Source organism: Telmatherina bonti, assembly GCF_933228915.1.
Source record: "Telmatherina bonti genome assembly, chromosome: 16".
In the NCBI taxonomy this organism is placed as follows: Eukaryota; Metazoa; Chordata; class Actinopteri; order Atheriniformes; family Telmatherinidae; genus Telmatherina; species Telmatherina bonti.
Window position 1 is genome coordinate 19,387,919 of NC_136614.1, and position 12,535 is coordinate 19,400,453.

The window sequence follows — 12,535 nt, forward strand, 5'->3', positions numbered from 1 at the left end:
GGCTTATCTCAGCTATTGTTAATTTGGTTTTCTGGTCTTATCAGAATCTTCTCATAAGATTAAGAAGTCATTTCTTTACTTTTCATGCTTTTTCTTCCTTCGTTTCCTTCTCCACGTCCTCTCAAATTCGCATTTCTTAACCTTTTAAACACCATTTACTCTCTCTTTGTCCTCCTGCTACCTACAGATACCTTTTGATGCTGAGGAAATCAGACGTGCTCTTATCGCTGTCCATAACTTTGCTGTTCCACAAATAAAGGTTTCCTTTTCATCCTCTTTTCATCTTACTTTGTCTTACTCTTATGTGACACTCTTTTTTTCAGTCTGCTAACATGGCTGATTTCTACACATTCTTCTTGAAGTTGCTACACTAAGCAAATCTAAAATGAACCGAAATATTTCGTGATGTGCTCCCAGATTTGTCATCCTGGTTTCCTGTTTTAGATTGGTCCAGGAGGCAGGGCTGACCTTCCCCGACTCGAAGGACCAACAGACTCAGAGCGTGGACCCATCCTGCCAGTTCCATTGGGCATTCGACCTGTTCTGAGCCGCTACCGCATAGAGGTGAAATTGACCTACTGCTGTGTTTTTCACCTCTTAAGATCCCCTTTGTTACCGCAGCTTTCTTTTATGGTACAGGTTTTGTTCTGGGGATTAAGGGACCTGAAGAGGATCAACTTAGCTCAGGTGGATCGACCCCGTGTAGACATAGAGTGTGCAGGTCGTGGGGTTCAATCAGCCCTCATTCAGAACTACAAGAAGAATCCTAACTTCAGCACCCTGGTGAAATGGTTTGAAGTCGTAAGTGCACAAGTCTATTTTTTATTCCTTCTGTTAGAAAGCTGTGTTTAAGCCATATTATATCCCTTTTATTATTTCCCTCACTCACATCAGCTCTACGGATCAGAAAGGCTTCTTTCGGTTCAGGCAGATATCCAAGTTAAGGACAATTCCAGCATGAAAGGAAAAAATAGCTTTTTTCTTTGTCACAACCTGCCTGGATTATTGTAAATCTGTCTTGTATTAGTGTTAGCCAGAACTCTGTTCCAATAAGGTGCTACTTGTCTCTTAACTGGAGCACACAGGAGTGAGCACATTCCCCAGTTTTGTCCTCCCTTCACTAGCTCCCTGTGCATTATAGACTTCATTTTAAAATTCTCATTTTAGCTTACTGTCGAAACGGCCTTGTTCCATCTTACCTGTCAGAGTTGCTTCAGCTTTATGTCCCTTTGCAGCCCCTAACGTCTGCTGAGCAGCTCCCCTTGGCTGTCCTGTGACAAGGCTCAAGCTCAAGGGACATTTTACTGTGGTGGCACATAAACTCTGGAAGAAGTTGCCTTTAAATGTCAGACTCTTAGTGCTTATTTTCAAATCTCTCTTAGAAACATCTTTGTTCTCATTTGCCATTTTCCTTTAATTGTGGGACTTTTTGTAATGTTTTTTGCAATGTGTGTGTGTGTCCATGTTTGTATGTATTTATAGATGTGTACGCATGAGTACATGCATATGTATGTTTATACATTCTTACTGTGGATTTTATTTTATTGTGGATTTAATTTTTGTAGTTTTATATTATCTTTACTCCTACATTTTAATGACTGTAAAGCACTTTAGTGCAAATGCTGTTTGTTTTAAATATGCTTTATAAATAAACTGGATTAGATTTGAATGAAATCAAGTTACATTTTTGCTTTCCCTATTTCATACCATAGGACCTCCCCGAAAATGAGTTACTTCATCCTCCACTTAATATCCGGGTGGTGGACTGCAGAGCATTCGGCCGCTATATCCTGGTGGGGTCACATGCAGTTACCAGCCTGAGACGTTTTATCTACAGTCCTCCAGATAAGACCTCCAATAACTGGGCCACTGCAGGTATCTACACTCCACAGTCTGATTCATTACTGATGAGTCTGTGAGTTGTGACACTATGTTTCTAAAGTCTGTTCCCAGGGTGTTTTTTTTTTTTTTGGGACAATTTTTTGTTTTAATTTTACTGCTGTCACACAAGGGCTTCAAACTGAAACCCATCAAGGCTGTTGTCAGCTTGTTCAATAAGCTTGTTAAAAAAGTAAAAACTTATCTAGGAATTAAGCCATTCAGTGAGATTTTCTTTTTTTTATCACTGACACATCAGTACTTTCATTGAAAATAGATTAATCAGATGATAATGTTATATAATAATTCAGGTGGTGTTAGGCTTTGTTCTGCTCTTTTTAGTTGTGGATGAATAATGGGAAACAAGGGTTAAAATGTACATTTACCGACATCTCATCTAGAAGTTGGTAAATGTAAATTTGTCTTTTCTCTAGTCGCTAAAGAAGACTTGATCTGCCTTATTAACTCTGACAATTTCTCTGCTTACTCTTTGGCCTGACTACCTATCTACATCCTTTTTCCATCTTTTCCTCTCTTGCATTTCCGTGGCTGTCCTTTCCTTCCCTGTTGCCCGCTGCTGCTGTCTTTAACCTTCGGCTTCACCCAGCAAAGCTAATGAATGGCTACATGGTCCTAACCAATGGCAGCTCCCAGCTTCGCTCCTCACCCAGCCTTTCTTCCCGCACCTTCTCTCGCCCCGCAGGTGACATCATTGTCAACTTGGACTCAGAACCTCCACTCCGAAAAATGGACACAGTGGTCAAGTTAGATGCCGTAAGCTTCTGTTCTTAGTCTGTGTGTTTTATCCTGTTTATGATAGTGTGTATATATTTGGACTTGGTAGCCCTGCTTTATGTCCAGCCCTTTTCAGTGTTACTGCCTCTGTACATGTGCCTCTCACACCTGCATTGTGCGTATTAATCCCTGTGTTTATGTAACGCCCTCTGTCATAGATGTCTGATGCTGTTGTGAAAGTTGACATGGTGAGTAAACTTAAGAAGATATTTGTCCAGTTAGGATGTGTACAGATGTGTGCAGATGAATGAAAAGCAAGACCACTTTTTACAGCTGTAGCATCTCCGCCTTTTTCCACAGACTGAGGAAGAGAGTGACAAAGAAAAAAAGAAGAAAAAGAAGAAGAAGAAGGGTGCCATGGAGGAAGAGGATGAGACAGATGAGAGTGTCCTAGACTGGTGGTCTAAATATTTTGCTTCAATAGAGACGCTGAAGGAGGTTCTCTGTCGTCTATAAGCTCTTTTTAACGTGTGTTGCTCCTGCACTTTAAATCCTTTGTAACTCTTGTCTGGTCTGTCAGACCCTCAGATCCCAGGAGGCGGCTCAGGCAGAAGCAGAGGAGAGAGAAGACCTTGAGATAGCTGCTGAGATGGCAGGTATTGAACTCCATGGCCCTCTCTTTCTGCAAGTTTTATAAATATGTCACTATTTTTTTAGTTATTCTGCAAATGTGTACACAATCATGATATTTGATTTTCTTTATGACTGTCTGAAAGCATGCAAGTGTTGTTTATGCTTGCTGATATCCCGCTCCTTCATTCCCTTTATTCATGTTTTATTTGTGAATCCAAACATGATGAATGTTGTAATATTCAGAACCATGTTTTATACATGAGCCTGACCTCCAAGCTCTGCAACCCAGATGAAAGCTGGCCTACTCAGATATTCTGAATGATTTGATGCAAGCATGTGTGACCAGAGGATTTCAAGGAAACTTGATATACAGACCTGTCAGCTTTTGTACAACGTGCTGTGTTGTGTTGCATTCACCCCTCTTCATATCTCCAACCCTCCCTTGTCCACCTCCATTCATCCCCTCTGATCAGATATCAGACCTGATGACCTTCTTCTGAAAGGCTCCAAAATGAAGGAGAAGAGCAAAGAGAAGAAGAGCTCCAAGGATAAGAAGAGGGGTCAGCCTGCAGAGGGATCAGAGAAACGACCAGTTAAAGCAAAAGTGGACGAGCTGGTGGTGAGTGTGTTAAGCAGCATAGTTGATCAAAGCTGTCCAACACACAGTAATGAACCAGTGAATTCATATCTTTTGCACCGGCTGACTTATGTAGGTATACAACAAGGAGCTGGAGAGCGAGTTTGGCAATTTTGAAGATTGGCTTCATTCATTCAACTTGTACAGAGGAAAGGCTGGCGATGACGACGAACATGCTCTGGATGATGACAGGATTGTTGGCAGATTTAAGGTTTGGAAGACACCGTGAATGAACGTTTAAAAGGGTGCAACTGCTGATAATATGTCATACAAGTATGCTTTTTCTTTCTTGTGGCATCCAGGGATCCTTATGTATGTACAAGCTACCCCTGTCTGAGGAGATCACAAGAGAAGCAGGATATGATCCGAACATGGGGATGTTCCAAAGCATTCCACATAATGATCCAATCAACATCCTTGTCCGTGTCTATGTGGTCAGGGTGGGTGATGTCTTGATGTTGAAGTCAATCTAACAGTAAAAAATAAGAAGAACATAAAAAAAAAAAAAAAAAAAAAAAAAAGATTTGAAGTCAATGTTTTCATCTTCTTCTCAGGCTACTGACCTACATCCTGCTGATATCAATGGTAAGGCTGATCCATACATCGTCATTAAGCTGGGCAAGTCAGAGGTCAAGGACAAAGAGAACTACATCTCCAAGCAACTCAATCCCGTGTTTGGCAAGTGAGTCCAGAAAAAACTGCTTTCTATGCAACATATTTGTGCCATTGTACACTTTTTGGAAGTTTTCATTGTCAGTCTGCCATAAAACTTAAGTCCAAGTTATTAAATTGTGAGAAAAAAATAACGTATATTTTCTGCTACAGTATTCAGAACCTGAATCTGTTGCCCGTTTTGATTGGTTCTGTTTGAAACTCAGATCGTTTGACATTGAGGCCACATTCCCCATGGAGTCCATGCTGACGGTGTCTGTGTATGACTGGGATCTGGTCGGCACCGATGACCTAATCGGAGAAACAAAGATCGATTTGGAAAATCGGTTTTATAGCAAATTCAGAGCCACTTGTGGCATTTCATCCAACTATTCTCTGTAAGCAAGAGCATTTTTTTATGCTTTACAAGTTGTTGGTGTTGTTGTAATATCTCCATCTGAAACATTTCTGTCTCCCCTTGAAAGAAATAATAATTCAGTTTTTAATAAATGACGGCATGTTGTGAAAATGTCTTTGTCAAAGTCTCCTTAATTCAACAGCAGTTGGTTCACAGCTCACAGCTCGGTAACATTTTGGTTATCTGTTGATCTCAGCCATGGATACAATGTTTGGCGGGATCCTATGAAACCCAGTCAGATCTTGGCTAAGCTCTGCAAGGAAAGCAAGATTGATGGACCCCATTACGGGCCGGGAGGCAAAGTCAAAGTGGCAAATCGAATCTTTACGGGACCAACTGAAATCGAGGATGAAAACGGTACGGCTGCATTTCTACAACTGAGATCTTATAAAAGACCTGCATTACTTTTTAATAGCTAAATTAATCATCATGACAACACTGTCCTGCATATTGTACAAGTGATTAATAGATTCAGATTTTATATAGCAATTCCATATTTTACCTATAACAACTTACTTGTTTTTATTTTTGTGTGTCGCTTGTACAGGTCTGAAGAAGCAGACTGAGGAGCATTTAGCATTGATAGTGTTGAACCACTGGGAGGAGATTCCCAGAGTTGGCTGCAAGCTCATTCCTGAACACGTGGAGACGAGACCCCTGCTGAACCCCGACAAGCCTGGAATCGAACAGGTAAGAAAGAGCCGCCTTGTCTGGGTTCATAAAACAAAGCAGTCGGGTAGTAAGAGCTATATTTTATCCTCAAAGGGACGCATTGAGATGTGGGTGGACATGTTTCCTATGGATGTACCTGCTCCTGGACCCGCGATTGACATATCACCACGGAAACCAAAGAGGTACATTCAAGTGGGAGAAATTGAGCAAATCTTACCTGGAATATTTTGCATTTTAATAATGGAAATTATACATCCAAGTAAAATCAGTAGTAAATGAATGTTTTGTTTGCTTTTCAAAGCTTCTAAGCCTTTCTCAACAGAATATGTAGTTTTATTCCCAGGTTATATTATGGTGAGTCTAGCTTAACTGGTTAATGTCAAATATAGACTCCTAAATATATTTTAAAGTTGAACATAAGTGCAACCGTGTGTGTGTGTATGTGTTCCTTCCTCCCCCCCTTACCAGATATGAGCTCAGGGTGATAATTTGGAATACAGACGAAGTAATACTGGAGGACGATGATTACTTCACTGGGGAAAAGTCCAGTGACATATTTGTCAGGGGGTAGGTACAGCGGGACGACACAGCTCATCCCACAGGTGTGAGCTGTGTGTGAATTTTTTTTTTTTGCGGTTAATCATTTTTTTGTTTGTTTTTGTTTGTTTCCATTTTTTTTTCTTTTTCTGTGTGTGTGTTTGTGTTGCGTCTCTGTGTTTGTGGTGTGTCTCTTGTCTGTCGTCCTCTCTCTCTTCTCCGTTCAATGCTCTGCTGGTGTCTAGCTTTGAGCTTCGTGTTATTATTTGGAACACTGATGACGTAATTCTAGAGGACGATGCTTTCATGACAGGAGAGAAGATGTCTGACATCTATGTCAGGGGGTAAACACACGATTCCATCGCATGGCTCGTACAAATCCCTTGCTTTCCTGCTCCTGAAGCCTCTTGAGTCTTTTTTTTTTTTTTTTTTTTTTTTTTTTACCTTTTCCATTTTAATCGTTTTCATCTGGCACAAAATCTTGCTTGTCTTACACCTTACCATCAGCATACTGAAAATACAAGTTTATACAAATTTTATACAGGACCAAACTTCATCCAGTAAATAAAATGAATGAATAATATTGAATGAATAATATGTCCTAAACATTGGTAACACAAATCAATTTCTGTGCAGACATTAGGTTGCTTTTATTCCACCAGATGGACAACTGGCTTGTTTGTACCTCTTTTTCCATTTAATAGCCAATATGGTGGCCACTGGAGATGAGGAGTCTACAATGTTGTACACTAGGTGTTGTCCATTTACTCACATTCATTCATTCATTCATTTTCCAAACCGCTTATTCCAATTCAGGGTCGCGGGGAAGCTGGCTTTGGGTGACAGGCAGGGTACACCCTGGACAGCTCGCCAGTCCATCGCAGGGACACAGAGAGACGAACAACCACACTCACGCTCACGCTCACACTCACTCCTAGGGCAATTTAGAGTGACCAATTAACCTAACATGCTTTGGATGGTGGGAGGAAGCCAGAGTACCCGGAGAGAACCCACGCATACACGGGGAGAACATGCAAACTCCACACAGAAAGGCCACTGACCAAACCAGCCAAGGATCGTACCAGCGACCTTCTTGCTGTGAGGCCACAGTGCTAACCACTGCGCCACCGTGCAGCCATTTACTCACAGTGAACAGCAAAATGCTAAGTTGTTGGAGTGATAATGGGGTGACAATACTTATCCTTAGCAAAGTATGATCTTAAGTGTTACATGTTTTTAATAGATAATCTACTCATACAACACATTAGAGTTGACATTTCTGCTCACTTTATCTGAAACTTTTTTTTTAAATTTTAGTAAACATTTGACATTGAAAAAAAAACTAATGAAGTTTTGGTATTTTAATGGTGGTAAATTTATCAGCTAGTCTGTAGCAGGCTGTTTTTTGTTTAAAGCCAAAAATGCATGTGACTTAGTGAACGTAAATGTAAAAATAAAATACTAAACAGGAAAATCCTAACAATTTGTATTTGACATGTATTAGATAATCTCTTGGTCACTCCAATTCAAATCGATAGAGTGATTACAGAAAACTCCAGCTACCTTGCTACCACGCAAAGTACACCACATATCAGCCTAATACCTTTCATTTAGATGGTCTATTTAAACTACAAAATTTCTATCTTGCTTTGCCACTTCTGTTGCTGCCCTTCAACACTTCCTGCCTTTTTCAACATACCACCACCCAAACATCCACGTTAAGGCTCTGAGCAAAAGTACACTCACCATTTCAAAATCAAATTGAGAAAATATGTATAAAAATGTATATATATATATATATATATATATATATATATATATATATATATATATATATATATATATATATATATATATATATATATATAACATGTTTATATATATATAACATGTTTGGTCCTGCACTGAAGTTGCAATTGGACATTACTCATGCAATTGGACATTACTCATGAATAAAGACTTTTCAGATAGTTAAAAAGAAAAAAAAAACTAATGCATGAAAGCACATTTTACTGTATACTCAACAAGCACTTTATTTGCAGCACCACAACTAATACCAGGTAGTAATACCAGGGAGCTCATTCCTCTTCATGCAGCATAGCATAGTGTCAGGACTGGGGGAGTCTAAACTCCATTGTACTCCTCTTTCTTCCCTGGCATGAAGAAAGTGTACTTCCTATCTATCATGAGCTATCATCCTGAAATTATTCATTAGAAGAAGATAAACCTTTGCCAGCTACTATCCTCAAAAACCTGTTGTAATTTCATCATTACTGATTTATCTGAAAGATACCAAAGTGTGCAAAAAGACATGGTTTTAATTAGCATTAAATTTTGATACTCGGTCTAAAAATGACCACTTTCAGGGCCTCTTTCTCCAGAGGAGACTAGGTGCTCCTCTGGCAGAATTCAAGGCTCTGTGGAATAAATTTTCCAGCTTTCAACAATAGTTTTTCTGAGCCAGAGATCATGGCAGACTCAAGTTTGTTTCTGACTGACAGTTATTAAGAGCAGACATCAGTGTTACCAAAGCTTTTCTGTCAGCCACAACCACTCTAGTTATTCTGTTCTGACCTGTCACCTCGGGAGTGTGTTGATGCATGGAAAAGACAACTCATGTGGTTTTAACAATCAAGATGAGTTAAGATTTTGTTTTGTATTGAGAACAACATTTTGAACACTATGCTGGTATGTATATAGGTGTCCCAAATAAAGTGCTTGGTGATGGTATGCATGTCTGTTTGGCATAACCCCATTCATTTTAAAAATGTTTTGCAGTCTGGATTTGACATATTTTTTTTTTTTACATATAATGTTCTGATGTTTGTATATTTGTTGCATCTTCACTCCTGCATCTCTTAACAAAGCTCCCTTCTCCCACAGCTGATGTGATGTCACCTATGAATTTGTCACCTCTGTACTGTAACAAACAGTGTGCCATCCTCAAACAACCCCTAACAGATTGTGAAGTAATTTGAAAATGACGATTAGACTTTAACAGCTGTCTAAACTGTGCATTGTGACCAGTCTGAAAAGAGTACTGGGGATGTTTCAGATGGAACCAATGTTGCCATACACGAGTAATGATTCAGTTGGTGGGTGACATGAATCAGACACAATTTTCCTCTTTTTTTTTTTTTCTTTTTTTTTTTTAAATCAAAAGGAAATCTTCCCAGTGCTCTCTGTCACTGCAGTCACTATCCCAGCCAAGTTCAAGCATCTCAGTTACCAAATCATAGCACTTTTTATAGAAGTCTTCAGTTTCCATTCTAGGCTGACCATAATCTTTAATTATCTCGACCTTTTATATAAGTGATGCGTTTTGAGAACTGAGAGTGCAACTTCTCTCCTGTTCCTCCTGAATCAAGCAGGCAGCCTCGCACAATATTATATTAATACAGCAGGCTTACAATACTGAGCTTAAATGCTCAAATTGTGATTTGCAAGTTAATTCTAACCTTTCATTCAGCATTTTTAATTTATTTCACTGTTGGCACTTCTGCAAGCTTTATCTATGCATGACTTTGTGAAGAGTGTGGGATTCCAACATCAAATCAGGTTTTTATGGATCACTGAAAACCAGATTTGACATTATAATATACAAACAAATCTGATTTGCAGTTGGCTGAGCTACAATAGGTATTTTGACTATAACCTAAATTCATCATCTCTCTTGTTAATATACTGTTAGATTTAACATGCACTTCTTTAAATCACAAAAATTTTATAACATTAACTGACCTACAGATGCAAGTTCCTACATGATGAAGTGCATGACAGCCAAAATTCAAAGATGAGCAGCATCACCTCATCGCATTAGTTCAAAGTTTTACCTAACTATACTTTCTATGATCATTTTCATAGATGGCTGAAAGGGCAGCAGGAAGACAAACAGGACACAGATGTGCATTACCACTCCCTGACCGGAGAGGGCAACTTTAACTGGCGTTTTGTCTTTCCCTTCGATTACCTCGTGGCTGAGGAGAAGATTGTCATCTCCAAGAAAGAATCCATGTTTTCCTGGGATGAGACTGAATACAAGATCCCCCCTCGTCTCACGATGCAGGTCTGGGATGCAGACCACTTCTCAGCTGATGACTTCCTGGGTGAGGACTAATCGAAAAAATGCTTGATTTTTTTTTTTTTTTTTTTTTTTTTTTTTGGACGGGGGTATTTGCATTTTCTTTTATTATAATGCATCATTCAATACAGCATCATCTTGCCAACTGGGTACATGTGTAATGAAACTGTTTGCATGCTATGAATAGGATGTAAATGTCATAAAGCTACCTGATGTAACAGCTGTGCAACGGCCAGTACTGCTGGAGAAACAATGATAAAACTTGCGGTTTGGTTCAAACAAGGTTTTATGTCGTCAATGATAATAAGTGTTTTTGCAGCAGCAACATAAAACGTAGTCAAATGTTGATAAAAATGTATATATATTTTCTTTTTAGATTATTGACTCTTTGCTTTTACAAATTTTGCTTCTCTTTTTACATTACATTGTTTTTGTTGTTTGTTCTTTCCTTGATCATCCATGTGTTTTAAAATATTTGTCACCTTTCCTTCTTTTTTTTTTTTTACGCAAAAAACACATCATGAATCACATTTTCCTCAAGATCTGACTGCTGTTTTCATCAAAATTCCCAGGTGCAATTGAGCTAGACCTGAACCGGTTCCCTCGTGGCGCCAAGACAGCTAAGCAGTGCTCCCTCAACATGATCCGAAATGAGAATGAGCTGCCGACTATTTCCATTTTCAAACAGAAGAGGGTCAAAGGATGGTGGCCGTTTGTGGCTCGGGATGAGAACGATGAAATGGAGCTCACGGTAAGTCACAGCAAAAGATCATGACTGGAGAATGTCACCACACATTGTGCCAGAGACGAAACTAATTTCAAGTAATTTGCCTGTGATTACAGGGTAAGGTTGAGGCGGAGCTTCACCTGGTGACAGCAGAGGAAGCAGAGAAAAGTCCTGTGGGACTGGGACGTAACGAGCCTGACCCACTAGAGAAACCAAAGTAAGTCATTGACACATATAGCATGTACTGTAGTATAAACTTCAATGTTACTCTTACAAATGCAAACGGATTTCCCAGATAACACTTGTGAATGTTTTGGTTGAGCATAAGAAGACACAGACATGAGCAAATTTCACTTAAACTTCATTTTTTTGGAAATTTATTCTCTCAGTGCAAAGAGCATTTTTAATTTCTACCAGTTTCTTCTGGACTTCATAAAGATAAGAGTTGCTTTCTGCACTGTCCAAAGACCACTGTTATACACTCGTTCTCCTCCTACCATCTCTTCAACTGTCTCCCTGTCTCTTTCTTTGCCCTGTCCCTTCCCTTTTTTTGTGCATGTGACTCACCCTTTAACCCTTTATTTGCCTCATCTGCATTCCTTCCCCTCCCTTTTCTCCCCCTTCTTCCGCAAAGTCGTCCGGATACCAGTCTTATGTGGTTTCTGGGCCCTCTGAAGTCCATTCGCTACTTCATCTGGCACAACTACCGCTGGCTGATCCTGAAGGCCCTTGGGCTGATACTGCTGCTGCTCATGCTGGGCCTCTTCCTCTACTCAATCCCTGGATACCTGGTCAAGAAGATGCTGGGGGCCTGATGTGCTGGTAGCCACTGCCCCCTCCTCACTGTCTCTACTGGACTCAACTGCTTTTACTAAAGTGCAAAATTCAAGCTGTTTTGTCTGCTTTCTTCTTCTGTCCTCTTTTGCTTAACAAGTAGCGTAGATCTCGCTGTTCCAGTTTCTGTTTCATCTTGTCTCAACTCTGTGCAAGCCAGTGTGTTTAGTCGCCATTTAAGCATCAAATATGTCACATGTTTAAAATGGAAAGATGCAAGCGTGTTTTACATAAACTGAATATTGCAAAAGTTGTATGATTGCAGGGATGGGAACAAGCTGAATGGCAGTAATTTCCACAAGTATGCTGATGTAATGTTAATTAAACAGTTGTTAACATATACGGAGAAGAATTATTTCAGCTGACAACCCTTGTTTCACTCACGCTTTTATCTAGACAGCATTGTTTTTACTAGAAGAGGGTGAGGCATGCAAAAATACTAACTAAAATATAGTGGTTTAGAAGCTTGCTGAATGAGTCTTGCAACAATTTTATGCTGATATAAAAATCTGTGCAAATGAAAATATTAAACCTGAACTATGTAACAGTAAAGTGTGAGTGATAGTTTGCCAGTAAGCAACACTGTTACCGCAGCAACAGGTCCCTTCTGTTCCTTATAACCTCAGCAAATACTCCTCTAGCAGTATGAAAAGCAGCAATAGACATCAAGCCATGAGAGCGGTTTAATTTTCTTAGTGTAAAGATATTCAGTTGTAAATAAATCTCCAGTTT

The 12,535-nt window shown here is 39.5% G+C and overlaps 1 protein-coding gene across 1 annotated transcript in view; it reads left to right on the forward strand.

Moving 5' to 3' along the window:
- Positions 1–12,535, forward strand: part of otofa (otoferlin a) — a gene marked incomplete at both ends in the record, with an annotated part of 88,889 nt that overhangs the window by 75,216 nt on the left and 1,138 nt on the right. Inside the window, 21 exons of the mRNA XM_079255090.1 lie at positions 188–259; positions 445–564; positions 640–801; positions 1,713–1,875; positions 2,486–2,652; positions 2,832–2,861; positions 2,974–3,111; positions 3,194–3,269; positions 3,720–3,865; positions 3,960–4,094; positions 4,186–4,323; positions 4,438–4,565; positions 4,762–4,932; positions 5,149–5,309; positions 5,500–5,642; positions 5,718–5,806; positions 6,093–6,191; positions 6,407–6,505; positions 10,026–10,267; positions 10,815–10,993; positions 11,086–11,186. Of these exons, the coding sequence (XP_079111216.1) occupies positions 188–259; positions 445–564; positions 640–801; positions 1,713–1,875; positions 2,486–2,652; positions 2,832–2,861; positions 2,974–3,111; positions 3,194–3,269; positions 3,720–3,865; positions 3,960–4,094; positions 4,186–4,323; positions 4,438–4,565; positions 4,762–4,932; positions 5,149–5,309; positions 5,500–5,642; positions 5,718–5,806; positions 6,093–6,191; positions 6,407–6,505; positions 10,026–10,267; positions 10,815–10,993; positions 11,086–11,186 (2,759 nt within the window). The remainder of the gene's footprint in view (positions 1–187; positions 260–444; positions 565–639; positions 802–1,712; positions 1,876–2,485; positions 2,653–2,831; positions 2,862–2,973; positions 3,112–3,193; positions 3,270–3,719; positions 3,866–3,959; positions 4,095–4,185; positions 4,324–4,437; positions 4,566–4,761; positions 4,933–5,148; positions 5,310–5,499; positions 5,643–5,717; positions 5,807–6,092; positions 6,192–6,406; positions 6,506–10,025; positions 10,268–10,814; positions 10,994–11,085; positions 11,187–12,535) is intronic.